Here is a 26,990-nt window from a genome sequence, read left to right on the forward strand (position 1 = left end):
ATTAGCATCCATACACATGCTAATGTTTTTGAGTCTTAGCTAAACTTTAACCCAACTCATTAGCAATTCCGTTTGGATGAGCTAGTACTAAAGTTTAGCACTTTCACTATTAGTACTTGGATCTGAATGGAACCGTGAGTCCTCTTCTATATATCCTTAGACTTTCAGATCAAGACAGCACAATCACAGTATAAACTAAGTCCCTGATTGGCTGACTTCGCTTCCTACTGGCTAATCTCTGAAAAGAATAATTTGTACAGATAAGATTATTCCTATAAGCAATCATTCTTCAACGCTCGTTGATCACAACCTGGTCTGAATTTTCGTGGTCCAAAACATGTGATTTTTGCAGTCTCTGAATGCCACACCAGACAACACCCGGTCCACTCTTGCTTCCAACCTCTCCCCATCTTGCTTGCGCGCCCCGGCCGCCACATCTATAAGTAACCCTTGATGGCTCTCTGTTTAGCACACACAATCACACAACAAAGCCTCTCGTCAGTTACCAGTGGGTCTTCAGTTCTTCACTGATCAGTGTCAACCGACTTGCTTGTTGCCACGATGGTTGTCGGCAAAGTCACACTGGAGTACCCGGTGGCCGTGTCGGTCGAGCTACTGTGGAAGGTGGCGTTCTCCGGCGACGTGTCCATCTTCACCAAGGCCTGCGTCGGCATGATTGACGACGTGGAGGTCGACGGCGACGGCGGGCCCGGGAGCGTCACCACCATGAAGCTCAACCCTGGTAGGTATCAAGCGGGGAACAAGGCGTACAGCGTCATGTTGACGGTACTCACCTAAATATTTCTTGTTTCTGGTTGCAGCCGTGGGCGACGCGAAGGTGTTCAAGACCCGACTCCTGTCGCGTGATGCGGCGGCACACGTTGTCAAGTCGGAGATGGTGGTGGAGGGCAGCGAGCTGTCCGTGCAGTTCAAGTCGCAGGTGTCCGAGGTGAAGGTGGTGCCAGCCGGCGAGGGTGCTAGCGTGGTGCACATGACGGTGGAGTACGAGCGGGTGGACGGCGCGCTGCTGCCGCCGGAGGAGGAGGCCAGGATCGGGCAGGGTTACCTCGGCCTCATCAAGAAGGTGGAGGAGTACCTCATCGCGCACCCCACCGAGTTCGCCTAAAGCTACCATGAGCATCATCGCCGTGGCGATCGGGCCAGAGAAATCCATGTTAAATAAATTAAATGATGGTAATCATGCCATGAGTGTGTTCTTGATTTGAAAATCGGAATAATGAGAGGAAGTGATCCTCTGCTTTATCGATTGATTGTGCTTGTGGTTGTGGGGAAACAACAGTTTCAGCTTTTGTGAGAACAGTTTATGTTCTATGCTATTTTATTAGTGCATGTCACCTGCAAGTCGATACCACTGTCTATGTCTTCCTCCGGTTGCAATGTTCTTGATTTGAAAACCGGGATAACGAGAGGAAGTGATCCTCTGCTTGTATTGGTCGGTTGATTGTGCTTGTGGTGGGGAACTGTAGTTTAAGTTTTGTGAGAACAGCTTATGTTATACTGTTGTGTGTTCACTGTTCAATACTCATAAGGGGCATTTGTCTTAAGGATAAAGGTACGTCATGCATATATAGTGTGGTTTGAAGTTTCTTGTTTTTTTTATAAAAGACAAACGTGCCTCTATATCTACAAGTAGATGTATACAACCAAGAGGTATCAGAGACTCAGAGTTATTAGACTCTAAACCTCAAACGAGAATTTCAAAAATACAAGAAAAACCTGAAAATAGAGAAAGAAAACTAGAAAGCTAAGCTTCAATCTTCATCGTCATTTGTGTTCCATCCTTGCAAAGTTTTAATGCGGCACCAAATCATCACATCCATCATTTTAGAAACTTGATGCCCGAATCGCTGAGGCCTCTGAGGTAAACTCAAGGATCTCCAAGGGGACACGGACTTTGCTAATGGCGGGCGCCTGCCAGGAGCCCTCCTGGCGCCACCTATCAATTTTGAAAAGTTTTAAGTTCCCGTAACTTTCCATTTTTAGAATATCATAACATATACATATAACTTTATCACATAATTTCTTACCAATAAGTTTGTGGCTTAATCTTTTACCACAACTTTTATCATATACACAACTTACATGTATAATTTCTGCGAACAACTTCAAAATGATAACTTACAAGCTTTATTTGTAAAAGATTATGGCTTATACATATAGTTTTTTTCATAAATGATCTTTTACATGATAAATGAGTAGGAAAGCTTCCGTGTCATACATAACTCATACACTATATAACTGAAAATATTGTTAGATAACTTATAAATATAAATGTCAAAAAAGTATGAAAAATAAAAAAGGAACTAGAAAAGAGAAAAAAGAAAAGAAAAAAAAAACATTGGCCCGCCTCCACGACGCGCACCAGCGCGCTGAGCGACCACCAGGACGGCTCCCGGCAGTAGGCCGTTAATCCAGCTTTGTGAGGCGAGGCTCCAAGAAAAAAAAAACTAAATGGAGAGGGCTCTCTCCAGATAATGGTCAGCAGAGAGAGCCCCCTACCCCCACCAGGCTACCATCTATACGTTGCACGTGAGCCATGATGACCGAGCACACGCATATCAATCTCAACATTTAAAAAAATCAATAGTTCTCCAACCACGCATGCAAATCAAAATCCGATTATACCATTACGTTCATTTTAACAAGAGCTCCAAAACAAAATCCCACTCGAATATATTTTGCTCAAAGTGGTGAAGTTATTTTTTCAAAGACAAATCATACTTCATCTGCCATATAATCTAGTCGCAAGTTATTTTATACCATGTATATTATTAGAAGTTACTTTTTCAAAAAAACAAATCTTACTTCCACTACCATATAAACTAGTCACAATTTACTTCGTATTATGTATCTTGTATACTATTGGTACGTTACTTTTTGTCACAACCCAGAAAAAGTTATTTTTTCTAAAGTTTGTATACTACAATATTACTTTTTTTTAACTTTCACAAAATATAAAGTTACTTTTCTTAATAAAGGCACGGATCATAAAAGTTACTTTTTGTAATATTAATGTACTACGAAGTTACCTTTTTGTAATTTTCATGGTGTACAAAGTTACTTTCTTAATTCGGTAGTAAAATTATTTTGAAGATAAAAATAACAACTTTTTATTTTTAGAAATCTGGTGGAATTACACTTTCCATTTTAAGAAAGTTTTAGGGCTCTCCCTGTAAGACTAAATGGAGAGCCCTTTCCATGTAGTTGCCTCAAAAAAAAATGACATCGAAGACGCACAAGAAATCAGAAGTCAACATTTCAGAACTGGTCTTCCATAATCTAGTTTCCTCCTGCTTTACGACAGCTTCTTACCGTCCTGGTCGACTTCGCGCCCTCCTGCCTCCCCGTTAGTTCACTCCCATCTCCGGTTATGTCCATGTTTATATATATGTTGTATTATTGTATATATTATATCTAGTAGCAACTAATCTAAAATAATACAGTAACTGCATGTTCTCGTTTGACTATGGTTTGTAACGAACATGGCACCATTTATGCCATTTCGAGTGATTTTGGTGATCATATGACAACGCAATCAATGGGACTAATGGTTTTGTTAAGTGAACATTTCTAGATCCCAGGGATGAAGTAAAAAGACCATACAAAGCAAAACACGAAGAAAGAACTCAAAAAAACGCTGAATTGGACGAGTTCTACTGAAATCAGTAGCACCGGAAGAACCGATGCCCATAGCATCGGTGCATCCGATGGTTGTCGGAAGATCCGACGCCCTGGCATTGGTGCAGGACTGAGCGCCTCTGGAGATCAAGTGAAGAAAGAAGTGAAGCACCGGTTGAACCGACGGCTTCAAGATAGGCATCGGTGCATTCAACGTACCATGTTCCAGAGACGATGACAAGCGAGCAGGAGCGAAGTCTTCAGCACCGGTTGAACCGGTGGTGCGTCGGAGCAAGGCGTCGGAGCAATGACGTCAGCAAGGACAACGGTTACAAGATGATCAAGAGTCACTGGTTGAACCGACACCATAGCATCGGTTCAACCGATGGATGCCAACTCAGCTGCAGAAGCGTCAGAGAAGCCAACGGCTAGTTTCAGATTGTGAGTGACCGGAAGAACCGATGCAGAAGCACCAGAAGTTCCGATGCCCATGCAGAAAAGCTGCTAATGGCTACAAACGGCTAGTTCAACTTGGAGGCCTATATATATGAGCTCCCCCGGCCATTTTGAGTTTGCTGGAGTCTCAAGATATCACACACACATCCAAGAACACCTCCAAGCCATACAAGAGTTCATTGATCATATCCTCAGGTTTTAGCACTAGCTTTGTAAAGTATGAGTGATAGATTAGCTCTTGAGTGAGTGAACAAGCAAGGTTGAGATCCTTGTGGCTGGTTCTAGAGTGAACCACACTTGTATTACGGTGCGCCGGCCCCTTGGAGCAATTGGTGGCTCGCCGGCAAGTCAACGACCCTCCGTCTTGGTGTGGAGTGGCGTCGACAATATTGTGCGGGGGACGGAGACCCCTCCTTCATGGGCAATCTCCCTTAGTGAAGATCGGGATCAAGGTGACCGTGATTGTGTTCACGGAAGAGACTTGATTGCCGGGAAGCGATATTCTTCGTGAGTGCTTCAACAACGTGGACGTAGGGGCGCCTTTGTGGCAATCCGAACCACGGGATAAATCCTCTTGTCGAGAGTTCGCTTCCTCTCATCCCTCTCTTTAAGCTTCCGCATTTCATATTGCAACTTGTGTGCCTTTACCTTCTTAGTGTAGTATCTTGCTAGGATTGGCTATAGATTACAAAATTCTTTTGGGATGAGGGTTACACACTAAGGTGAACCGTAGTTGCACATCTAGATAGTTTGATCTAGTTTAAGTTTTGTACAAACTAGTTGGAGCCATAGGTTAAGGTTTTAATGGTGCCTAAGTCACCCCCTCCCCCTCTTAGGCTAGAGCACCGATCGCTTTCAATTGGTATCAGAGCCGGGACTCACTTCTCTCACAAAGAAAGCCAATTTCATTGGCAAATTTGTGTTTACCGGCTCATTATATCGGTAGGCTTCACCGCCTAGTGAGTTAGCTCTTAGGGGGAAAGGATGGATGTTTTTAGACCCGCTCCACGGTTCGATGGCACGGCTTCCAATGTTGGAAGATTTTAATGCAAGCCCATCTCCAAGCAACGGGCCTAAATGTTTGGAGAGTTGTGAGTGATGGCATGAAAAAGAATGGTGGTCAAAAAAAGAAGCAACATGATGTTACCGCTAAATGCAAAATCTTGTCTTCTTTTAGTGACAATGTGTTCAATTGTGTTTATTCTTGTGAAAATGCTAAAGAGCTATGGAAGACTATCATTGAGAACCATGAGGGCACGGAGGATGTTGCCAACGAAAGATATGATGTTCTCATTGATAAGCTTAATAGCTTTAAGCAACTTGATGATGAGAATGCCGAATCAATATACTCACGCTTGAACACTCTTGTGAATGAGATTAATTCCTTAGGTGTGAAGCAAATTGAAGACTTGAAACTCATTCGCAAGATCTTTCACTCACTCCGAAGGCTGGACTATGATTTGATGACCACAATTCTATATGAGAAAGAGCTCGACACAATGACACCAAATCAAGTCCTCAACAAGGTGATCGCCCATGAGCTACGCAATGACATCAAGACAAAAGCGCCTTCTTCTTCACCAATACATAGTGCACTTGCATGCAAACAATCAAGAAGTTGAAGAAGATGGCCATCAAAGATAGCTCAAGTGATGAGGAAGAAGAGGATGCAAGAAGCTCCTCAAGTGATGATAAAGAGCCAATGCACCCCAACCTCTACAAGCAAATAAAGAAGATGAGCAAATACTTGAAGGAAATCAACTCAATGGGGTATATGGTCTTCCTCAAAGATGGGCCTCACCATCAACTTATGAAGGTTGAGAAGAAGTTCAAGAAGAACAAGCAAAAGAAGAAGAAGAAGCCCAAGCATGAATCATTTGCCATATTTGGTGAATGGGTTAGCGGTGGTGAAGAATTAAGTGCAAGTTCAAGTGACGAATCAAATAAGAAATTCACCACCCGCATGGGATCATCATCCAACACTTGCTTTATGGCCAAAGATATGGATAGCGATGTAAGTGATGATGACTCCGACTCTCCTTCAATTGATGAACTTCTTGACCTTGTTCATAAGCACCAAAAAGTCATTAAGAAGCAATCAAAAGAAATTAAAAACCTTAATGCTCTCAATGATCTAAATGCTTCTCTTGCTACAAATTTTGAAAATTTGATGTGCAAATTCAAATTACTTAGTAAGGAGCATAAAGAACTCAAATTAAAATTTGAGAGCATTAATGATACTAATGACTCTTTGGAAATAAAGCAAACTATTCCTTGTGCAATTCCTAAGGTAGATGCTTCAACTTCTTGCATTGATTTACTTGATGATTCTTGCTCTAACCCTTGCAATGAGAAATGCTATGAGAATGTTATTGTAGAATCATGTGATGATCTCATTGCCAAGGAAAATGATGAGCTCAAGTAAGAAGTGGAAAGGCTCATGAAAGACTTGTATAGATTGAAGGGCAAAGGCATAGAGAGCAATGTCTAACCTTCTCAAGATAACCGTTAAGACATGGTGAAGAAGCTTGAGAAGGGGTCCACCGTGACTTGCTCAAAGTATCACAAAGAAGGCCACAAGTCCAACAAGTGTCCTCAACCATGGAAAAAGCTTTCGGATGAGAAGAACAAGAAGAAACTCACAATCAAGAGTTCTCTCATCTACACCAAGTCCAACCGGAGGAACAAAAGCAATAGCACCTCCTATGTGATAAAAAAGAAGACCAATGGCAAGGTGGTTGCTCTCAAGGTTGGGAAGAATGAAAGGAGTTGGAACCACTCTATTTGGGTGCCCAAGGACATCATCACCAACATGAAGGGGCCTCAAACGGTGTGGGTTCCAAAGGAGACTTAAAGCCAAGAACGGCTTCGGGGGATTTTGGAGGCTTAGCTTACAAGTTGAAGTGAAGGTTCAAGTCAAAGAAGCTAAACTCACAACTTGGATATTTGTTGCCCAAATTCTCCATATTAAGGTAATGGTAGCTAGATTTCATTTCAAGCATCATGTAGCTCCATTACTTTTGCTAGGATGTTTGCATATTGCATCTCCTATTGTTATATATGGTGGGTTGCTTGTGTCATGATTCTAACCCATGAGCAACCTACATGGTTTGATAAGTGTGTAGAAAACTACACAAGGTTACCCTTCATGGTACATGGACCTCATGAGGTATGTATTTCATATGTGTACCATGAACACAAGCTATAGGGTAAATTTTCCATTTGTGTCAAAATCAATGTGCATACATTTGCTTGGTGATTCAAATACTAAATTCACACATTTAGGGGGAGTTCACTCTATGGTTTGTGATTTTGAGACTAATGTGTTTGTATTTATATCTTTTGTAGTCTCACGATGGAGTTAACACTCTAAGAGAATGTTATTCACAATCAATGTGAACAAACAACTCTATAAAAGTGATTAGATAAAACAATGTGCTTTCATGGATATTGAGCCATACTTTATTGAACTTAAATGCTCATATCTAAGTTCATAGGCTATGTGCTCATACATTTGCCTAATCTTGGTGTACCAAGTGCTCTTCCTTTAAAGACTTTCAATTGATTGCAAGTCACTTTCAATTGGTACATGCAAGGTAAACAAAGAGACCCCCGGAGGTATGCAAGGTTTTTTAAACTCATTCAATTGGTATAATTGTTAATTTCTTATCTTTTTTAGAGCTACCTCCGTGCATGATATGATCTAAGCTTTTTTGTTGAATCTTTTAATTGTATACTTGATTTTCACATTATCATGTTGTGTACACACTTATGAAAAGCTTAGCTCATGTCATACTAGTTTCGTGATTTTGTGATCCACTATAGTAAATTTTCAATTGGTATCTTCATTGATATCATACAATTGGATCATAAGTCATGAAACTAACTCGCTAGGCTACTAATTTTCTCTTGAGCTATATTGTTTTGCAAGACCTTTTAGGTGCAAGACCTTTTAGGTGATTTGATTCCAAAGGAGGAGAAATGTGGATCAAAGCAAAGCATGTTCCCAATAAAGGGGGAGAGATGTTCCCAAAAAGGAAAAGTATATTCCAAAGGGAGAAAATGTAGACTGGATCAAGTCAACATATGAGAGAAGAGTAGCAAATAGGGGGAGGAAAAAAGGGGATCATGGTTTTAGGGGGAGGCCAAACCGTCATTGGATGATGGTAAGTATCCAAGCAAGTGTAAGTGGTTCAATTTGTCAATTCTTGCAAATTTTATGCTTGCTTTAATTGTGTTGTCATCAATCACCAAAAACGGGGAGATTGTAACGAACATGGCACCATTTATGCCATTTCGAGTGATTTTGGTGATCATATGACAACGCAATCCATGGAACTAATGGTTTTGTTAAGTGAACATTTCTAGATCCCAGAGATAAAGTAAAAAGGCCATACAAAGCAAAACACGAAGAAAGAACTCAAAGAAACGCTGAATTGGACGAGTTCTACTGAAATCAGTAGCACCGGAAGAACCGATGCCCATAGCATCGGTGCATCCGATGGTTGTCGGAAGATCCGACGCTCTGGCATTGGTGCAGGACTGAGCGCCTCCGGAGATCAAGTGAAGAAAGAAGTGAAGCACTGGTTGAACCGACGGCTTCAAGATAGGCATCGGTGCATTCAACGTACCATGTTCCAGAGACGATGACAAGCGAGCAGGAGTGAAGTCTTCAGCACTGGTTGAACCGGTGGTGCGTCGGAGCAAGGCGTCGGAGCAATGACGTCAGCAAGGACAACGGCTACAAAATGATCAAGAGTCACCGGTTGAACCGACACCATACCATCGGTTTAACCGATGGATGCCAACTCAGCTGCAGAAGCGTCAGAGAAGCCAACGGCTAGTTTCAGCTTGTGAGTGACCGGAAGAACCGATGCAGAAGCACCGGAAGTTCCGATGCCCATGTAGAAAAGCTGCTAACGGCTACAAACGACTAGTTCGACTTGGAGGCCTATATATATGAGCTCCCCCGGCCATTTTGAGTTTGCTGGAGTCTCAAGATATCACACACACATCCAAAACCACCTCCAAGCCATACAAGAGTTCATTGATAATATCCTTAGGTTTTAGCACTAACTTTGTAAAGTATGAGTGCTAGATTAGCTCTTGAGTGAGTGAACAAGCAAGGTTGAGATCCTTGTGGCTGGTTCTAGAGTGAACCACACTTGTATTACGGTGCGCCGGCCCCTTGGAGCAATTGGTGGTTCGTCGGCAAGTCAACGACCCTCCGGCTTGGTGTGGAGCGGCATCGACAACATTGTGCGGGGGATGGAGACCCCTCCTTCGTGGGCAATCTCCCTTAGTGAAGATCGGGATCAAGGTGACCGTGATTGTGTTCACGGAAGAGACTTGATTGCCGGGAAGCGATATTCTTCGTGAGTGCTTCAACAACGTGGACGTAGGGGCGCCTTTGTGGCAATCCGAACCACGGGATAAATCCTCGTGTCGAGAGTTCGCTTCCTCTCATTTCTCTCTTTAAGCTTCCGCATTTCATATTACAACTTGTGTGTCTTTACTTTTTTTGTGTAGTATCTTGCTAGGATTGGCTATAGGTTGCAAAACTCTTTTGGGATGAGGGTTACACACTAAGGTGAACCGTAGTTGCACATCTAGATAGCTTGGTCTAGTTTAAGTTTTGTGCAAACTAGTTAGAGCCATATGTTAAGGTTTTAATAGTGCCTAATTCACCCCCACTCCCTCTTAGACTAGAGCACCCGATCGCTTTCATGGTTTCATCAATTTTACTGTTACCATCGTAGTTGTTGACACAATTAGCTACGTCATCTTTGTATCTCCGCCTTTTGGTTTTCTTGGACCAGGTTGAGATTCAGAAATAACTGTAGACTGTGATCTGGATGACAGGCACCAACTTGTATGGACGTCTATAAAAAACAATTTCTTACATTCACACGCCCAACTATCATTCCTTGTCAACATCACTAATCACGTTATCCTGGTGTCAAAGAAATAGATCATATTATCCACATCTAAAATTCTAAGAATTCGTCATCTTTATCAGCATCAAACTCTCTGAAACTTCTAAATTATATTTCCCACATTGGAGGACTGTTTGGCCATTACTTCAAAATATTACATAGTGCATTCATAATTTTCTATCGAAAATGCACAAAAAAAAACAAGAATGGTCATGACGCCAGTCATCTGCTATCCTCAGACTTTCAGGATCTAGGCAGTACAATCACAGTACGTATAAACCAAGTCCTTGATTGGCTGACTTTCTCTTCCAACTAGCTTTTTCTTTGTACCAATAAGATTCCAAGGCAATAAATAAGCAATCATTCTTCAACGCTTCTAGAACACACCCAGGACTGAATTTTCCTGGTCCAAAACTTGTGATCTTCGCAATCTCCGAATTCCACACCAGCCAACAACCCGGTCCACTCTTGCTTTCAACTTACTCTCATCAGTGACCAGTAGTAAGTCTTCAGTTCTTCACTGATCAGTGCCAACCGACTTGCTTGTTGCCACGATGGTTGTCGGCAAAGTCACACTGGAGTACCCGGTGGCCGTGTCGGTCGAGCTGCTGTGTAAGGTGGCATTCTCCGGCGACGTGTCCATCTTCACCAAGGCCTGCGTCGGCATGATTGACGCCGTGGAGGTCGATGGCGACGGCGGGCCTGGGACCGTCACCACCATGAAGCTCAACCCTGGTAGGTATCAAGCCGGCCGGGAACGAGGCGCACGGCGTCGTGGTGCCGGTACTCGCCTAAATCTTTCTTGTTTCTGGTTTCAGCTGTGGGCGACGCGAAGGGGTTCAAGACCCGGCTCCTGTCACGTGATGCGGTGGCACGTGTCGTGAAGTCGGAGATGGTGGTGGAGGGCAGCGAGCTGTCCGTGCAGTTCAACTCGCAGGTGTCCGAGGTGAAGGTGGTGCCGGCCGGCGAGGGTGCTAGCGTGGTGCACATGACGGTGGAGTACGAGCGGGTGGACGGAGCGCTGCTGCCGCAAGAGGAGGAGGCCAGGATTGGGCAGGGCTACCTCGGCCCCATCAAGAAGGTGGAGGAGTACCTCGTCGCGCACCCCACCGAGTTCGCCTAAAGCTACCATAAGCATCGTCGGGGCGATGGAGCCAGAGAAATCCGTGTTAAATAATGATGGTGATTGCATATGGGTGTGTTCTTGATTTGAAAATCGGAATAACAAGAGGGAGTGATCCTCTGCCTGGTCGGTTGATTGTGCTTGTGGTCGTGGGGAAATAACAATTTCAGCTTTTGTGAGAACAGTTTATGTTCTATGTTCTTTTCTGGTGTGTCACCTGCAAGTCAATACCACTGTCTATGTCTTCCTCCCGTCGCAATAATTGACTAGTACATAAATGATCTTTGATCATTCACATTTATCCCAATTGTTGTTGGGGCCAGGAATAATGAAGACTTTAATTCTGATCCATCGGCTGGGCGTTGTTGTCCAAAATAGAATTACATATGCTATGTATGTGGAGTGACAAGGATGCTATGCGTGAGTCAAGAGCTCTCGAATTAAGTCTCGCAGACTGAAAGGTTGGTTGTGGTTGCAATTATTTTTTAACTTGCGTAGTGTCCCGACACCACATCAATAGACACGGCACCGATACTCCTAGAAGTTGGCCCTTTTTTGTTTGAGTTCTATAAAGGACTTTAACTGCTAATTAAGGGTATCAAATGAAGCCAGTTTATAAAACCAACTTTAGAATCTCTGTGTTAGGAACCCTGACGAATCTAATGAGATTTTTGACCACGTGATTAGAGGATGGTTACTGTAGTATTATTGTAGCCAATCATCGATTAATTACCATCCAGATTGTCGCTAAAAATTACACTCATCCGTAAAGAGATTTTGCAAATAAACTTCACTAGCATAGTGCCCGTGCGTTGCTATGGAAAATATAAACTTTATCCAAACATACATGAGACCACTAATTTTGTACTTTTTCACTCCGTGTAGAAGCCATGCTATGATCGTTGACGTATTGGTAATTGTCCGGGTTCCGATTGGAATTCAGATTGATTTGTTCGGGTTCTGATTAGGTGTCTGATTGATTTATTCAGATTCCCACTAAGATTCTGATTGACAGACCGTGAAATCATTGCTTGCTTTAGAAATATAGGAAATTATGCCCGTGCGTTGCTACCGACAAAATTGGTATAACTATCGGATACGTATTGGTGCCCGTATGCCAATTTGTAAAGATCTACGTGATCGAGTCATGTACGGAGGGGTTGTTCCGACTAGCATTCGGGATGGACTAAGACCCACCTGTCAATAACACAGGCAGACCAAACCAACATACCAAACACAAAAATTGGGTGGAAATCTTACTCGCTCTAGTAATAGGTATAGATATAGAATTCAAAACATACATAGAAAAACACAAGTGTCATTCAAAGCATACATATTTTTCTTCTTTGGACTTTGGATGGTGGATTTAGTAGCTGCGACCGGTACTAAAGTATCCCGCGTTTAGTACCGGCCAACTTGTTCTGGTTGCTTCAACGGTACAAACCAAGTCTAGTGACCGATACAAATAGCACATTTTCTAGCTGTGATTCATTCATCTTGGCCCAGGTCGCCCTGGATATCAAATATATTTCTTGCAGCACGTCACTGAACATATATTAATTAGTCCTTGGCCGACACCAAGACGAGCTAAAAACTCACAAAATTTTCCTCCGAAAGAAAATATAATTAAGTTTGATTTCTTCTCAAGCTTTTCCGCACACAAAAGTTTCCGTTGACTCCATTCTTCACTAACAAATTGGGATTAGAAGGCCGGAGTTTCACTATTGGTCACTGAATTCTAGAGAAAGTAGGAAGCATGTGGAAAAAGAGAATATAAAAATTGTATAGGGTAACTATATTTTTAGATATATATTTTTATGCATGTGATCGTGAAACTACATTATCACTCTTTTAATTGGAAACATATCAGATGCAAAACAACCTCTTCGTGAAAACTGTGCAAATTTCAATTGGGACCATCGAATCAACATCAAAGGGTTGCGCAGGGGAGTGGGAGGGGAATGAATTTGCAAAAGTGTAATTAGAGGCGCGCAGTTAATTGTAAAATTATCCAATATCCCCCACGTCCCTTGGATGTTGATCTGGTGGCCCGGATTGAAGTTTGTTGCACAAAAGAGTTGGTTTGCACCTGATATGTTCCCGAGGATCTCAACCTATACAATGACAAATACAAGTGAAAACCAAAAAAACCGACACATTGGTTCAGGCAGTAGTGTCATCTTGATGTTACTCTCCTCTTGAGGCATGGTCTTGAAGTCCTTGATGGTGACACATTGGTCAGCTTGGAGCAATGGCAATGCCTAATCTGTTTGCATTGTAGTGACTGACTCAGTGCGGTTTCTAGATCACAGGGTGACTGGACGACATAGGACCATCGACGATCCTTACATCAAGAATTTTTAAGTAGACTGATGATGTGACATTTCAGTTACTACATGAGGATCAAAGCAAGGTTGAAAGAAGTACATAGAAGAAATTTGAAGGTTAGTCTTTTACACTTCCTTTCTTTCATTTTTTCCTTTTCTTGTATTTTGTATTTCTCAGTTGGAGGTTTAGAGTATAAATACTCGTGCAAACTTCTGACTTTGTGGTTAGATGTGTTTCTTTATGGTCATAGGTATTCAAATGTGAATGTTCTGGATCGGTTTTTTTCCTTAATCTAAAAAAACTACTATTCCAAGTCAACCCTTCTAGATCATATTATCCATATCTAAAATTTTTTGTATTCGTCATCTTTGTCAGCGTCATACTTTCAGAATCTTCTAAATTGTATTCCCCGTATTGGAGGACTGCTTGTCCATTACTACCTCTATCTAAGGTCATTCACCATAATACTACACAGTTATATCGAAAAATACAAAAAATACATGAATATTAATATTCCTTTTCTGTTAGACCTCGTTTAACGGGCTAGCTTAGAGTTGGCTAGAGCTGGCTTTGACTAATATGGCGGAGAGAGAAATCACAAGATTTCTTTTGCTAATGGCAGTTCCGTCGCCTGGCTCCAGGCACGGTACGGTGTGAAAAACGAGAAATACAAAAACTCTCTTTTATTTATTTTATTAGTTCTCAATTCCATGAAGGCCGACGAAGTCGTTGGCGCTATTGGACAAGTTCTCAGAGCATGGCTACTAACACAGCCGGCCCAGCCGGCTGAGTGCGCGGCCACGCGCCCGCTCTGCGCCTCCTGCAGGCTGTGTGCCGGCTGCTGCCTCTATCGGGCCCACGAGCAGACTTGGATGGCGCATTTCAGCCGGCGGCAAGCAAACCGCCCGCTTTCTTCTCTCTCTTCTCTTCTCTCTCTTCTCTCTCTTCTCTTCTCTCTCCTCCATGTAAGATTCAGCCTATTTATAGTCTGCTATAATACTTGCTCTTATCTACGTATAATAAATGCATAGGTACATTGACATTGGCAACCACATATGGGAGTCTTCTGTTTTTCCATTCTTCTACCATCCAAATATGTGAGATAGAGGGTGAACAACTGAGCACTTTAAAATTGTTTTACAAAAGGTTAATATAAGTAATTAGATGTACTGATGGATTTTTTAGATGTTTTTTATTCAAATGACACCCCATGTAATTTGAGTTCTCTACTATCCTTAGCCTTTCAGGATCAAGGCAGTACAATCACAATCTCCGCATATGGGAGCGCTTGTTTAGATGAGCTAAAGTTGAGTGTTAAATTTAAGCATATATTAATACCTATACACATGCATGCCAAAGTTTTTTAGTCTTAGCTAAAGTTTAACCTAACTCATTAGCACTCCCGTTTGGATGAGCTAGTGCTAAAGTTTAGCACTTTCAGTATTAGTACTTGGACTCAAATGGAACTGCAAGTTGGGGAATGAGCAGTACTCACTCCTGGCTGTGATGAGTGAATTGTCAACCGTGCGGTGTGATTGTGTGCGAGTATCGATGGAGAGTTGCCGTGGAGGAGCTCAGGTCCGGTGGCAGCTGTGGCGTCCACTCCTGGATCGAGGGCGCAAGCAGCGACGGATGGCGGGTTTCTTGGTTTGCGCCACAAAACCAAGCTGGCGGACGGCGGTTGAAGACGCCAAGTCTTGGAGGCACGGGCGTCGGGCGGCGTCTCGGGCCGTCAGAAGGCCGAGGCGGGAACGGTGTCTAGGGCCACGGCGTGGAGGCAGGAATCTTCCCGCGCGTGGAGTTTTGGCGGTTTTCTCAAAACCAGCCAACTACCCGAGTTTCGCGGACCCTCCAAAACCGCGGATCGGATCTTCATCGACATGGCGGCATCGCGGAGAAGACTTCATTTCGAAGAAAAAACATCAGCCGTCAGATGAGATCGTGTACAGGGTTCTGCAGCTCCGAACGGTCTGACCGGTCCCTAGGACCGGTCTGACCGGTCTGGGCGCGGCTGGGGTATTTAAGTCCCCTCTCACCTGCCCGTGAGAGTCGAGTCTCTTGAGTCCTTTTCTGTTTTCTCCTTTCCCTTCCTCCCGCTCCAGGTTAGAGCCAAGGTCTCCAACGCAAAGGAGGATTAGGTTATAGCTAATCTCTCTAATCAAGAGGGTGGATGATAGGGTGGTAGGCTCTAGCCTTGTATAGGTGAATTCCTCTGAGATTCATGAATGAAATCAGTTTAAGATTAACCCTTGTGTGCTGAGTTTTCGTCCTCCCATTCCTCCCTTTTGTTTTTGGGCTCGAATTCTCCTCTTTTTGTGTGTTTTGTGTTTGAAGGAGACAAGCCCTTGGATTCGTGTTTTGTTGAACTCATTGTGATGATTCTAATCCATCTAGCCTAGTGCCAAACCCCCTGGAATCGCGAGTTCTCATGAATTGGAGTTTTTCACGTTCTTGAGTAAACCCCATTCCACTTTGATCTTCCCTCGAATTCTCAAGTTTCTTTAATCTTTTAGGAGAGATCTCTTGGGGATATGTTCACGGGACAGTTGTGAAGGTATCCACCAAGTTTCGTTGGATTCGGACTTCGTTTGCTCAAGATTCAACATTTGAAGCCTTGTTCATGGGCTCTCTGGGAGCAACCGGTCTGACTGGTGTCGACCACCGGTCTGACCGGTCCGACCGGTCTGACCGGGGTGCTGCACCGGTCTGACCAGTCCCTGGCTGTGAGGTTTGTAGATTTTCTCGTTTGCTTACGTGTTTTCTCTCGCTCGTTCCTAGGGTCTATTTGCGTTGGTTTAGCTCTTCCATAGCTATTCCACACTTCACCTAGAACTCTAGGGGTTGGGTGCGCAATTGGGAGATAGGCCGTACTTTTGCTTCGGCGAAAGTTTTAATCGGCTCCCATTCACCCCCCCTATGGTCGTCTTTTCGGTCCCTCAATTGGTATCAGAGCTTGGTTAAGGTTTTCATTACCCTAATCGGTTCGAAAACCACTTGGCGACCATGGCAAGTCTTGGGAAGATCCCTGTGTTTTCCGGTGAGGACTATGCTTATTGGAAGGTTCGCATGCGAGCCTTCTTGCAAAGCATGGGAGCCGAGGTTTGGGATATAACCAAGAACTAGACTTACGAGGTGCTTGCCGCTCGGGTCACTCCTCTTCAAGTGACCGAGCACGAGGCTAACGTCAAGGCTATCAATGCTTTATTCGCTAGCGTTTCTCGTGCGGAGTTCTCACGCGTCCAGGGTTTTCAGGAAGCTCACAAGGTTTGGACGTGTCTTGATAACTATCACGAGGGCACACCTCAGGTTAAGGCCAGGCTTTTCGAGACTCACTGGCGTGAATATGAGAATTTCACACAGGGGCCGGGTGAGAGCATTGGTGACATATTCAGTTGGTTTCAATCGATTGTGAACAAAGTCAGTGCTAACAGATCTGCTGATGCCCTTGACTACACAGAGCATGAGAAGGCTCTCAAGTTGCTCTACGCACTTGACCGCTCTGTGTGGGATCTCAAGGTGAACACGATCATCGAGTCTGCAGGCTATGAGACTCTGACCGTGAATGAGCTCTTCAGTAAGCTCAAGGCCACTGAGGTGGATAACCAGACATGAGACAAGCTCAATGGTGCCCCTCCTTCCAAGAGCATCACTCTTGTGACTGGCCCAGGTGGATCGAGCTCTAATGCTAACTCTGCTCTTGGTTTCTCTCTTGCCTCTTTGCCTTCTGTTACAGATGAGCAGTAGGAGACGCTGGGCGACGACGACTTGTGCCTCCTCATCAGTAAGTTCCAGCGTATCTATCACAATAGGCAGAGGAGAAAGAACCCCGGGTGCTACCACTACGGCGATCCGAACCACTTCGACTGCCCCAAGAAGTCTGGCGGTGGCCAGAACAACAACTTCGACTACTACCGCCACCGCGACCACGACGAGGGAGGCTCCAACAAGGAGCGTCGGCGCCACAAGCACCGCAGTCGTGACCGGGACAAGGGAGGGCGCTTTGACAAGGAGTCACTCAAGAAGCGCTTCCAGTACAAGGCCAAGAAGCAGGAGAAGACTTTCTTGGCAGAGCTCAGCGACCTCGACAAGAGCTCCGACACCGACCGCTCTTCTTCACCGACCTCCGACGACGATGACAAGAAGAAGGAGAAGCGGGACAAGGAAGCCACCGGTTTCATCGGCCTTTGCTTGGCGGCCAGTCAGCGCAAGAGTTTCTGCACCATGGCAGGTGAGGCAAATGGTGCTCGTGCTTCTCCAAGTGGACATGCTACACTGACGGACGATGACTCTTCTCCTAGATTCGAGAGTGATTCAGAGGTAAACTCCACTATCGACCTGCTTGATACTGAGGTTAGGGAGTTGTACGCCGCTCTCGACAATCAGAAAAGGCTGGTTAAGGAAGCAGCTAGAGAGCGTAAGCGGCTTAGGGATGAGTTGGCTTGTTCTACAGAGAAATCTGGTGAGGATGAGTGCGCTGGCTGCATATCTCACATGAATTATCTTGTTGCTCTCAGTGCCAAGCATGATGAGAATGTTGTGAACTTGGATGTTGCCAAGACTTCGCTTGCTGACGTGTCTCACGAGCTAGCCAAGGCCAAGCATGAGCTTGAATTGGCCAAGGACGCTCCTATTGTTAGTGATGTACTTGAATGTGATGAGTGCCCCATCTTTAAGTCTGATCTAGCTTCTTTGCAGTCTAAGTTTGCTGCTGTTGTGTGTGAGCTAGAGGAGCTTAGGTCTAGGCCTGTTCTGCTTGGTGCTTGTAAGCTTTGTCCCACGCTTAGGTCGGAGCTAGATGAGAAGAATGCTTTGATTAAGTCTTTAGGGAAGACTAAGATCGAGGAGTCTAGCCCACCTAATAATTGTGTTGTTTGCCCTGGTTTGATTTCTGATTTGGATGATCTTGCGGTAGAGAAAGCCAACTTGGAGAATGAGAACACATATCTTAGGGTGATTCTTAGTTGGGTTTCGCTAGTGAGCCGCAGTTGGGCATGATGATCAAGCAGTTTAAGCGTGGTGACGGGTTTGGGGTCGGTTACACCTACACAAAGTCAGACTTTAACATGATGTATGGTAAGATCGGCAAGGCTGCTGGAGTTCCAAGTGCTCTAAACACTGCTAGTACGAGCACGCAGCCTTCGCTTGTTGACCCCATGGATGGTGTGCTTAAAGAACCATCAAAAGCACCTCCACAGAAGCAGGTTTGGGTTCCAAAGCCCAATGAGCTGAGGAATCCCCTCGATACGCTCCCTGCTGCCGCAGCCCAGGTTGCCCAAAAGAAGGGGGCTGCTCCTCCCCGTCCAAAGGCAAGGCCTCCACCTCCCAAGAGAGAGGTGAGGTACCACTGCGAGTACTGTGACAGAGATGGTCACCTGGAGGAGTTTTGCTTCAGTAGGAAGCGGGCTGTGAGGCGTGAGCAGGAGAGACGTAACTCGGACATATACTCTGCTCGGGTGCATGGTCCTCCTTGGCATGGTGATAGGCAAGATGCTAGGGCACGCCGTGTAGGTGGAGGACAGGGAGACGGTGGTGCTTACCGTGCTCCAGCGAGTAGTCACTTTGCCGGTCGTGCTCCTGGTCGTCCTCAGTACGGCTATGGACCACGGGACCGAGGCTTTGGAGGAGGTTACGATGCACCACACTTTCCTCGCGGTGGTGGTCATCAGCCTCGTGGTAGACGGGACGGGGGATACGTTTTGCCTGATTTTGCTAACCCTTATGTAGAGCAAATGGCTCGACACTGGTTTGCTTCACACTTTGCTAACCTCAGCGTTGAGACATTTGCTCACCCTTTGTCTCACTACTGATGTGCAGGTTGGAGGCTTAGAGAACAGGTGGATCATGGACTCCAGTTGTTCGCGCCATATGACCGGGAATGACAAATGGTTCTCCAGCCTCACCCCAATGCGCTCAAAGGAGTACATTGTGTTCGGGGACAATGGAAAAGGAAGGATACGTGGAATTGACGCTGTTCGTGTTTCTGATCGCTTTACCCTGAGAGAAGTTGCTTTGGTTTCAAACCTTGGGTTCAATTTGCTCTCTGTTTCGCAACTTCTTGATGAGGGGTTTGAAGTTCGCTTCAAGGAGAGTTGTTCTCGTGTTTTAGATTCCAGGGGAGATTTGGTTTGCCGGATTTTACCTCGCGGTCGGATTTTCTTGGTTGACTTCTCTGGAACTTCTCTTGGTCCTCCTTGTTGCTTGGTGGCTGGTCCTTCTTCTAACTTGTGGAAGTGACATAGGAGACTTGGACATTTGAGCTTTGACTTGTTGTCGAGACTTAGCTCACTTGGCCTAATCCGAGAATTGCCCAAATTGAAGTTTGAGAAGGATCTTGTTTGCCATCCGTGTCGCCACGGGAAGATGGTTGCCACCTCCCATCCGCCTGTTAATCAAGTGATGACCACTCACCCTGGAGAGTTGCTACATATGAACACTATTGGTCCTTCTCGGGTGATGTCTGTTGGTGGGAAGTGGTACGTTCTTGTGATCGTGGATGACTTTTCTCGCTATTCTTGGGTCTTTTTCATGAGAACCAAGGATGAGGCTTTCGAGTTTGTTCGAGACTTGATCTTGAGGTTGAAAAACGAGCTACCCCAGGCCATGAGAGCGATTCGCAGTGACAATGGCACAGAATTCAAAAATGCTCATTTTGACACCTTTTGCCGTGATCAAGGTCTTGAACACCAGTACTCTTCCCCCTACACTCCACAGCAGAATGGAGTTGTAGAACGAAAGAATCGGACGTTGGTTGAGATGGCTAGGACGATGCTCGATGAGCATAGGACTCCTAGAAAGTACTAGGCTAAGGCAGTTAACACCACTTGTTATGTGTCCAATCGTATTTTCTTGCGTGCTTTCATGCACAAGACTTCTTATGAGTTGTGATTTGGACGCCAGCCCCGTGTTGACCGTCTCAAAGTTTTCGGTTGTCGGTGTTTTGTGCTAAAGGAAGGAAATCTTGATAAGTTTGAGTCTCGATCGTCTGACGGCATTTTTATCAGTTATGCTTCTCACTCTAGAGCTTACCGTGTGCTGATTATTGATACTAACATCGTCAGAGAGACTTGTGAAGTCACTTTCGACGAGACTGCACCGTGCAATTCTTCTATCTTTGAGGTTGCAGGAGATGATGAGCTCGTCACCCCCATCTTTGAAGATGAGGAGGAAGAAGCTGCGGAGAGTGATGCTGAGGCTACCACGCATGTTGTGGACCCAGCCGCCTCCGCCACGAGCTCGGACGATGATGACAGCCCCGACCCGACTACATCGACTTCCCGGGGCACGATCGAGCAGGTGGCTCAGCCTTCCCCAGCTGCACCTGAGGAGACACCAGCTTTGGTTGAGGAGGAGGCGACTTCGACAAGGGAAGCACCGCGACACATTCAGTGTCGTCATTCACCTCAACAGATGCTAGGTGACCTCAACGAGCGAGTCACACGGTCTAAGGTAACAAGTATCGCTGGCTTTGCTCATTCAGTGTTTGTTGCCTCTTTCGAGCCCAAAGATGTTGGAGACGCACTTTCTGACTCCAATTGGGTCAATGCCATGCATGAGGAACTCGAAAATTTTGAAAGGAATCAGGTTTGGGTTATGGTTGAGCCTCCGCCTGCTTGTAACCCCATTGGAACTAAGTGGGTTTTCAAGAACAAGCAAGGTGAAGATGGGTTGGTAGTGCGGAACAAGGCTCGAATTGTAGCCCAGGGGTTTTGCCAAAAGGAAGGGATAGATTATGAGGAAACTTTTGCCCCGGTAGCACGCTTAGAAGCGATTCGAATCTTTCTTACATTTGCTGCTTCCAAGGGTTTTAAAGTTTTCCAAATGGATGTGAAATCTGCCTTCTTGAATGGTTTTATTGAAGATATGTGAAACAACCCCCTGGTTTTGAAAATCCCAAGTTTCCAAACCGAGTTTACAAACTACAGAAAGCTCTTTACGGTTTGAAACAGGCGCCTAGAGCTTGGTACGATAGACTTAAACACTTCTTGCTTGCTCAAGGTTTTAAAATGGGATGTGTTGATAAAACTTTGTTCCTCATGCGCTCTGGCTCTGACTTTTTGTTGGTTCAGATTTACGTAGATGATATCATCTTTGGTGGCTCTTCTCACGCTCTTGTCTCCAAGTTTTCTGAGCAAATGTCCAGGGAGTTCGAGATGAGCATGATGGGTGAGCTGCAGTTCTTCCTTGGGCTGCAGATCAAGCAAACTCCTTAGGGCACGTTCGTCCATCAAGCCAAGTATACCAAGGACTTGCTGCGGAAGTTCGACATGAGTGACTTGTCTCCTCAGCCGACTCCGATCAGCACATCGACGGTGCTTGATGCGGACTTGGATGGCGAGGCGGTGGACCAGAAGGAGTACAGGAGCATGATTGGCTCTCTCCTGTACCTGACGGTGACCCGACCGGACATTCAATTCGGGTCGGCCTCTGTGCGCGATATCAGGCTTTGCCGCACACCTCCCACAAGCAAGTGGTGAAACGCATCTTCGGGTACCTCAAGTTCACTCCTGAATTCGGTCTTTGGTATTCTGCGGATTCATCTCTTGTTTTGGTTGGTTTTTCGGATGCCGATTTTGGTGGGTGTCGGCTGGATCGCAAGTCAACTTCCGGCACCTGTAACTTTCTCGATACATCATTGGTTTCGTGGTCCTCTCGCAAGCAAGCTAGTGTAGGGCTTTCTTCCACAGAAGCCGAATACGTTGCCGCTGCTAGCTGCTGCTCTCAGATTCTTTTGATGAAACAAACCTTGCAGGATTATGGGTTGAGTTTTGGTAGGGTTTCCATTTTTGTAGACAACATGTCCGCCATTAGCATTGCAAAGAATCATGTCCTACACTCCAGAACAAAACACATAGATATCCGGTTCCACTTCCTGCGAGATAACCATGAGAGAGGCCACATAGACATGATCCATGTCCCTTCAGAGAGGCAAACCGCAGATATCCTCACCAAACCACTTGAGCAGGACACATTTGCTCGCTTGCGAGGGGAGCTTGGGGTTTGTTACCCCTTTTGATCGCTGACTTCTCTTTGGTTAGCTTTTTGTAGGTCTTTGTTTTTGTTTCTCTTCGCTTTCTAGCTTCTGATAGATGCATTTGCATTATACATGTTTGCATTTCGCATTGCTTCACTACACTGGCATTCTTGTATACACTGTTATGATCCTCTAGTGCTTGCTAGTGTAGTTTCTTAGACTTGAACATGTATAGCTTGCTCTTCAGTATATGTCATATCAACTGAGTTAAGCTATTTTGATTTGAAAATCTAAAAACATGATCACCCTGTCTTGGCTACTGGCATGTTAGGTTGTATTGATACGCTTTGCTATCCTATTCATGCTAGTGTGGCTTTTAATCTTTGACATGAGCTAAAATTGTTAAAATTATTTAATATATGTCTGAAATGGAATGAAAAGATCCAGGTGGGATTGCTTGTCGCACTGATCGAGCTTTCGGGACGACTCACATAACACTAGTGAGAACCCGGGCAAGGCTGTGCATGACTGAAGCGAGTGCCTTAAGCTTCTGACTGCACTTGGCATAGGCTTGGTCTCGCTGCTAAGTATAGCAGGACAAGCTTTCAACCCCTGGCAGAATCACTTGCTTGATATAACCTGTTAATTTTTCGTTCAAATGCAAGTTTTGAGATGCAGAATTGATTCATGATAAAATATATTGGCTGCTTTGGATCACCTTGTATGAGTTTGGTAAGCACTGCTTTCTTTCTCCTACTTGCTGTTGCTAGATCATGGGTGATGCTTTTATTTTTGCTAAACTGAACTTGCTAGTTGTAGACTTGATTGATATACCCTATTGAGCTAGATTCAGTTCCTGTTTATGAAGCACACATGCCTGTCACTAGATGATCGTATCTTTGTATGCCTGAATGTTTCACTTACACCCTCTGCACGACATTCATTGCATAGCATGATTTCAGGGGAGGTTTAGGCATATTTTAGGCTTGATGTGTGCATGTGCCAACAAGTTGGAGAATTTTTGGGAGAAGTGATCGAACAAGGGGGAGACTTGAGACTTGTTTGAGTTTTGAAAAACTTGTTGCGCACAGGGCTTTGAGAGTGCATACATGTGGTGAGAGTTGCACTGGTAAGGGGGAAATGCAAGCTCCTGGTTTTCCATTTGCTTCTTGCATGACTGCGTCGAGCTTTGCCTCTGTCTTTGAGGAGTCATGTTTTGGATTTTGATCAATTGCGTCGAGCCGTTGCCCTTGTCTTAGGGAATCGATCTTTCCTTGACTAAGTGACTGTTCTTGCCTTTCTGAGCTTTTTGTCACTTGCTTGAGTTCTTCACTTTCTTCTTGCCACTTTTTATTTTTCACTTCTCTGGTTACAGATGGTGAGTTGACAATGCACTCATCAAGTGGGAGATTGAGGAATGAGCAGTACTCACTCCTGGCTGTGATGAGTGAATTGTCAATCGTGAGGTGTGATCGTGTGCTTGGTCTTTGGTTGCAGGTACATGGGCGTCGAGTGGCGACGGAGAGTTGCCGTGGAGGAGCTCAGGTCGGGCGGCGGCTGTGGCGTAAACTCCTGGATCGAGGGCGCAAGCAGCGACGGATGGCGGGTTTCTTGGTTTGCACCACAAAACCAAGCTGGCGAACGGCGGTTGAAGACGCCAAGTCGTGGAGGCACGGGCGTCGGTCTCGGGACTGGCGGAGGAACGGGCGTCGACGGCGTCTAGGGCCTCGCTACGGGCGAGGAGGTGACTGGCGTCGGGCGGCGTCTAGGGCCGTCAGAAGGCCGAGGCGGGAACGGCGTCTAGGGCCATGGCGTGGAGGCAGGAATCTTCCCGCGCGTGGAGTTTTGGCGGTTTTCTCAAAACCGGCCACCTACCCGGGTTTCGCGGACCCTCCAAAACCGCGGATCGGATCTTCATCGATGTGGCGGCATCGCGGAGAAGACTTCATTTCGAAGAAATAACCTCAGCCGTCAGATGAGATCGTGTATAGGTTCTGCAGCTCCGACCGGTCTGACCGGTCTGGGCGCGGCTGGGGTATTTAAGTCCCCTCTCACCTGCCCGTGGGAGTCGAGTCTCTTGAGTCCTTTTCTGTTTTCTCCTTCCCCTTCCTCCTGCTACAGGTTAGGGCCAAGGTCTCCAACGCAAAGGAGGATTAGGTTATAGCTAATCTCTCTAATCAAGAGGGTGGATGATAGGGTGGTAGGCTCTAGCCTTGTATAGGTGAATTCCTCTGAGATTCATGAATGAAATCGGTTTAAGATTCACCCTTGTGTGCTGAGTTTTCGTCCTCCCCTTCCTCCCTTGTGTTTTTGGGCTCGAATTCTCCTCTTTTGGTGTGTTTTATGGTTGAAGGAGACAAGCCCTTGGATTCGTGTTTTGCTGAACTCGTTGTGACGATTCTAATCCATCTAGCCTAGTGCCAAACCCCCTGGAATCACGAGTTCTCACGAATTGCAGTTTTTCACGTTCTTGAGTAAACCCCAATCCACTTTGATCTTCCCTCGAATTCTCAAGTTCCTTTAATCTTTTGGGAGAGATCTCTTGGGGATATGTTCACGGGACAGTTGTGAAGATATCCTCCAAGTTTCGTTGGATTTGGATTTCGTTTGCTCAAGATTCAACATTTGAAGCCTTGTTCACGGGCTCTCTGGGAGCAACCGGTCTGACCGGTGTCGACCACCGGTCTGACCAGTCCGACCGGTCTGACCGGGGTGCTGCACCGGTCTGACCGGTCCCTGGCTGTGAGGTTTGCTGATTTTCTCGTTCGCTTCCGTGTTTTCTCTCGCTCGTTCCTATGGTCTATTTGCGTTGGTTTAGCTCTTCCATAGCTATTCCACATTTCACTTAGAACTCTAGGGGTTGGGTGCGCAATTGGAAGATAGGCCGTACTTTTGCTTCGGCGAAAGTTTTAATCGGCTACCATTCACTCCCCCTCTGGTCGCCTTTTCGGTCCCTCACAAGTCCCTGACTTCAGTATGCTATCCTTAGACTTTCAGGATCAAGGCAGCACACAGCATAAACTAAGTCCCTGATTGGCCGACTTCGCTTCCTACTGGCCAATCTCCGAAAAGAATAATTTGTACAGATAAGATTCCAATAAGCAATCATTCTTCAACGCTTCTTGATCACATCGAGGTCTGAATTTTCCTGGTCCAAAACATGTGATTTTCGCTGTGTCTTAATTCCACACCAGCCAACAACCCGGTCCACTCTTGCTTCCAACCTCCCCATATTGCCACATCTATAAGTAGCCCTTGATGCCTCACTGTTCAGCACACACACAATCACACAACAAAGACTATCATCAGTGACTAGTACGTCTTCAGTTCTTCCCTAATCAGTGTCAACCGACTTGCTTGTTGCCACGATGGTTGTCGGCAAAGTCACACTCGAGTACCCGGTGGCCGTATCAGTCGAGCTGCTATGGAAGGTGGCGTTCTCCGGCGACGTGTCCATCTTCACCAAGGCCTGCGTCGGCATGATTGACGCCGTGGAGGCCGACGGCGACGGCGGGCCCGGGACCGTCACCACCATGAAGCTCAACCCTGGTAGGTATCAAGCGGGCCGAGAACAAGGCGCACTGCGTCGTGTCGCCAGTACTCGCCTGAATCTCTCTTGTTTCTGGTTGCAGCGGTGGGCGACGCGAAGGTGTTCAAGACCCGGCTCTTGTCACGTGATGCGGCGGCACGTGTGGTGAAGTCAGAGATGGTGGTGGAGGGCAGCGAGCTGTCCGTGCAGTTCAAGTCGCAGGTATCCGAGGTGAAGGTGGTGCTGGCCGGCGAGGGTGCCAGCGTGGTGCACATGACGGTGGAGTACGAGCTGGTGGACGGCGCGCTGCTGCCGCCAGAGGAGGAGGCCAGGATCGGGCAGGGCTACCTCGGCCTCATCAAGAAGGTGGAGGAGTACCTCGTTGCGCACCCCACCGAGTTCGCCTAAAGCTACCTACCATTATGCATCGTCGTGGCGATGGGGCCAGAGAAATCCGTGTTAAATAATGATGGTGATCATGCCATGAGTGTGTTCTTGATTTGAAAATCGGAATAATGAGAGGAAGTGATCCTCTGCTTGGTCGGTTGATTGTGCTTGTGGTTGTGGGGAAACAATAGTTTCAGTTTTTGTGATAACAGTATATGTTCTACTGTTGTGTTTGGGTTCACTGTTCAGTGCTCATAAGGGGCAATTTGTTTTAAGGATAAAGGCACATTATGCAGGTTTTCAGTCTCTTGTTGGGAGATTGTTGAGTATCTATCTACATAAGAAATCAGAATTCATTTACTGTTCTTTGATAACCTCTTAGTGGTGGGCAAAAAGTCCAAACACCATAATTTAAAGAGAATTGATTTCACAGAAGCTTTACAGTACGTTTTGGTAAAAAAAATAAAAAATTGAGGCATTAGATTCACTGATATTATTTTGATTTCCAACATTCTGTTCGTTGTATTATTATATATCTAGTTGTAAGTGTTTATTGTCTTAATGGGTAGCTAGTAGCAACTAAGCTAAAATAATATAATAACTTTATGTTCCCCTTTGACT

The 26,990-nt window shown here is 45.5% G+C and overlaps 2 protein-coding genes across 4 annotated transcripts; both read left to right on the forward strand.

The window, feature by feature from the left end:
- The first annotated feature begins 470 nt into the window (after positions 1 to 470).
- On the forward strand, positions 471 to 1,372 carry LOC120699751 (major allergen Api g 1, isoallergen 1-like). Its single transcript, XM_039983813.1, has 2 exons — positions 471 to 742; positions 822 to 1,372. The coding sequence occupies exons 1-2, from the start codon at positions 562 to 564 to the stop codon at positions 1,124 to 1,126; spliced, it is 486 nt and encodes a 161-aa protein (XP_039839747.1). The 5' UTR covers positions 471 to 561; the 3' UTR covers positions 1,127 to 1,372.
- A 9,140-nt stretch (positions 1,373 to 10,512) lies between these two features.
- On the forward strand, positions 10,513 to 26,700 carry LOC120699750 (pathogenesis-related protein B-like). 3 transcript variants are annotated; one of them, XM_039983812.1, is made up of 2 exons: positions 10,513 to 10,766; positions 10,850 to 11,401. In XM_039983812.1, the coding sequence occupies exons 1-2, from the start codon at positions 10,586 to 10,588 to the stop codon at positions 11,152 to 11,154; spliced, it is 486 nt and encodes a 161-aa protein (XP_039839746.1). In that variant the 5' UTR covers positions 10,513 to 10,585; the 3' UTR covers positions 11,155 to 11,401. The 3 variants fall into 3 exon arrangements, with proteins under 3 accessions (XP_039839746.1, XP_039839745.1, XP_039839744.1); XM_039983811.1 differs by lacking the exon at positions 10,850 to 11,401 and adding an exon at positions 26,086 to 26,700 and having other exon boundaries at positions 10,520 to 10,766; XM_039983810.1 differs by lacking the exons at positions 10,513 to 10,766; positions 10,850 to 11,401 and adding exons at positions 25,720 to 26,002; positions 26,086 to 26,700.
- Positions 26,701 to 26,990: the final 290 nt, after the last annotated feature.

The sequence above is a fragment of the Panicum virgatum genome, chromosome 3K (assembly GCF_016808335.1).
Source record: "Panicum virgatum strain AP13 chromosome 3K, P.virgatum_v5, whole genome shotgun sequence".
In the NCBI taxonomy this organism is placed as follows: Eukaryota; Viridiplantae; Streptophyta; class Magnoliopsida; order Poales; family Poaceae; genus Panicum; species Panicum virgatum.

Coding starts and splice junctions, on each gene's coding strand:
- LOC120699751 (XM_039983813.1), top strand. CDS start 562: ATGGTTGTCGGCAAAGTCACACTGGAGTACCCGGTGGCCGTGTCGGTC. Junction 743..821: donor CACCATGAAGCTCAACCCTG/GTAGGTATCAAG, acceptor TTCTGGTTGCAG/CCGTGGGCGACGCGAAGGTG.
- LOC120699750 (XM_039983812.1), top strand. CDS start 10,586: ATGGTTGTCGGCAAAGTCACACTGGAGTACCCGGTGGCCGTGTCGGTC. Junction 10,767..10,849: donor CACCATGAAGCTCAACCCTG/GTAGGTATCAAG, acceptor TTCTGGTTTCAG/CTGTGGGCGACGCGAAGGGG.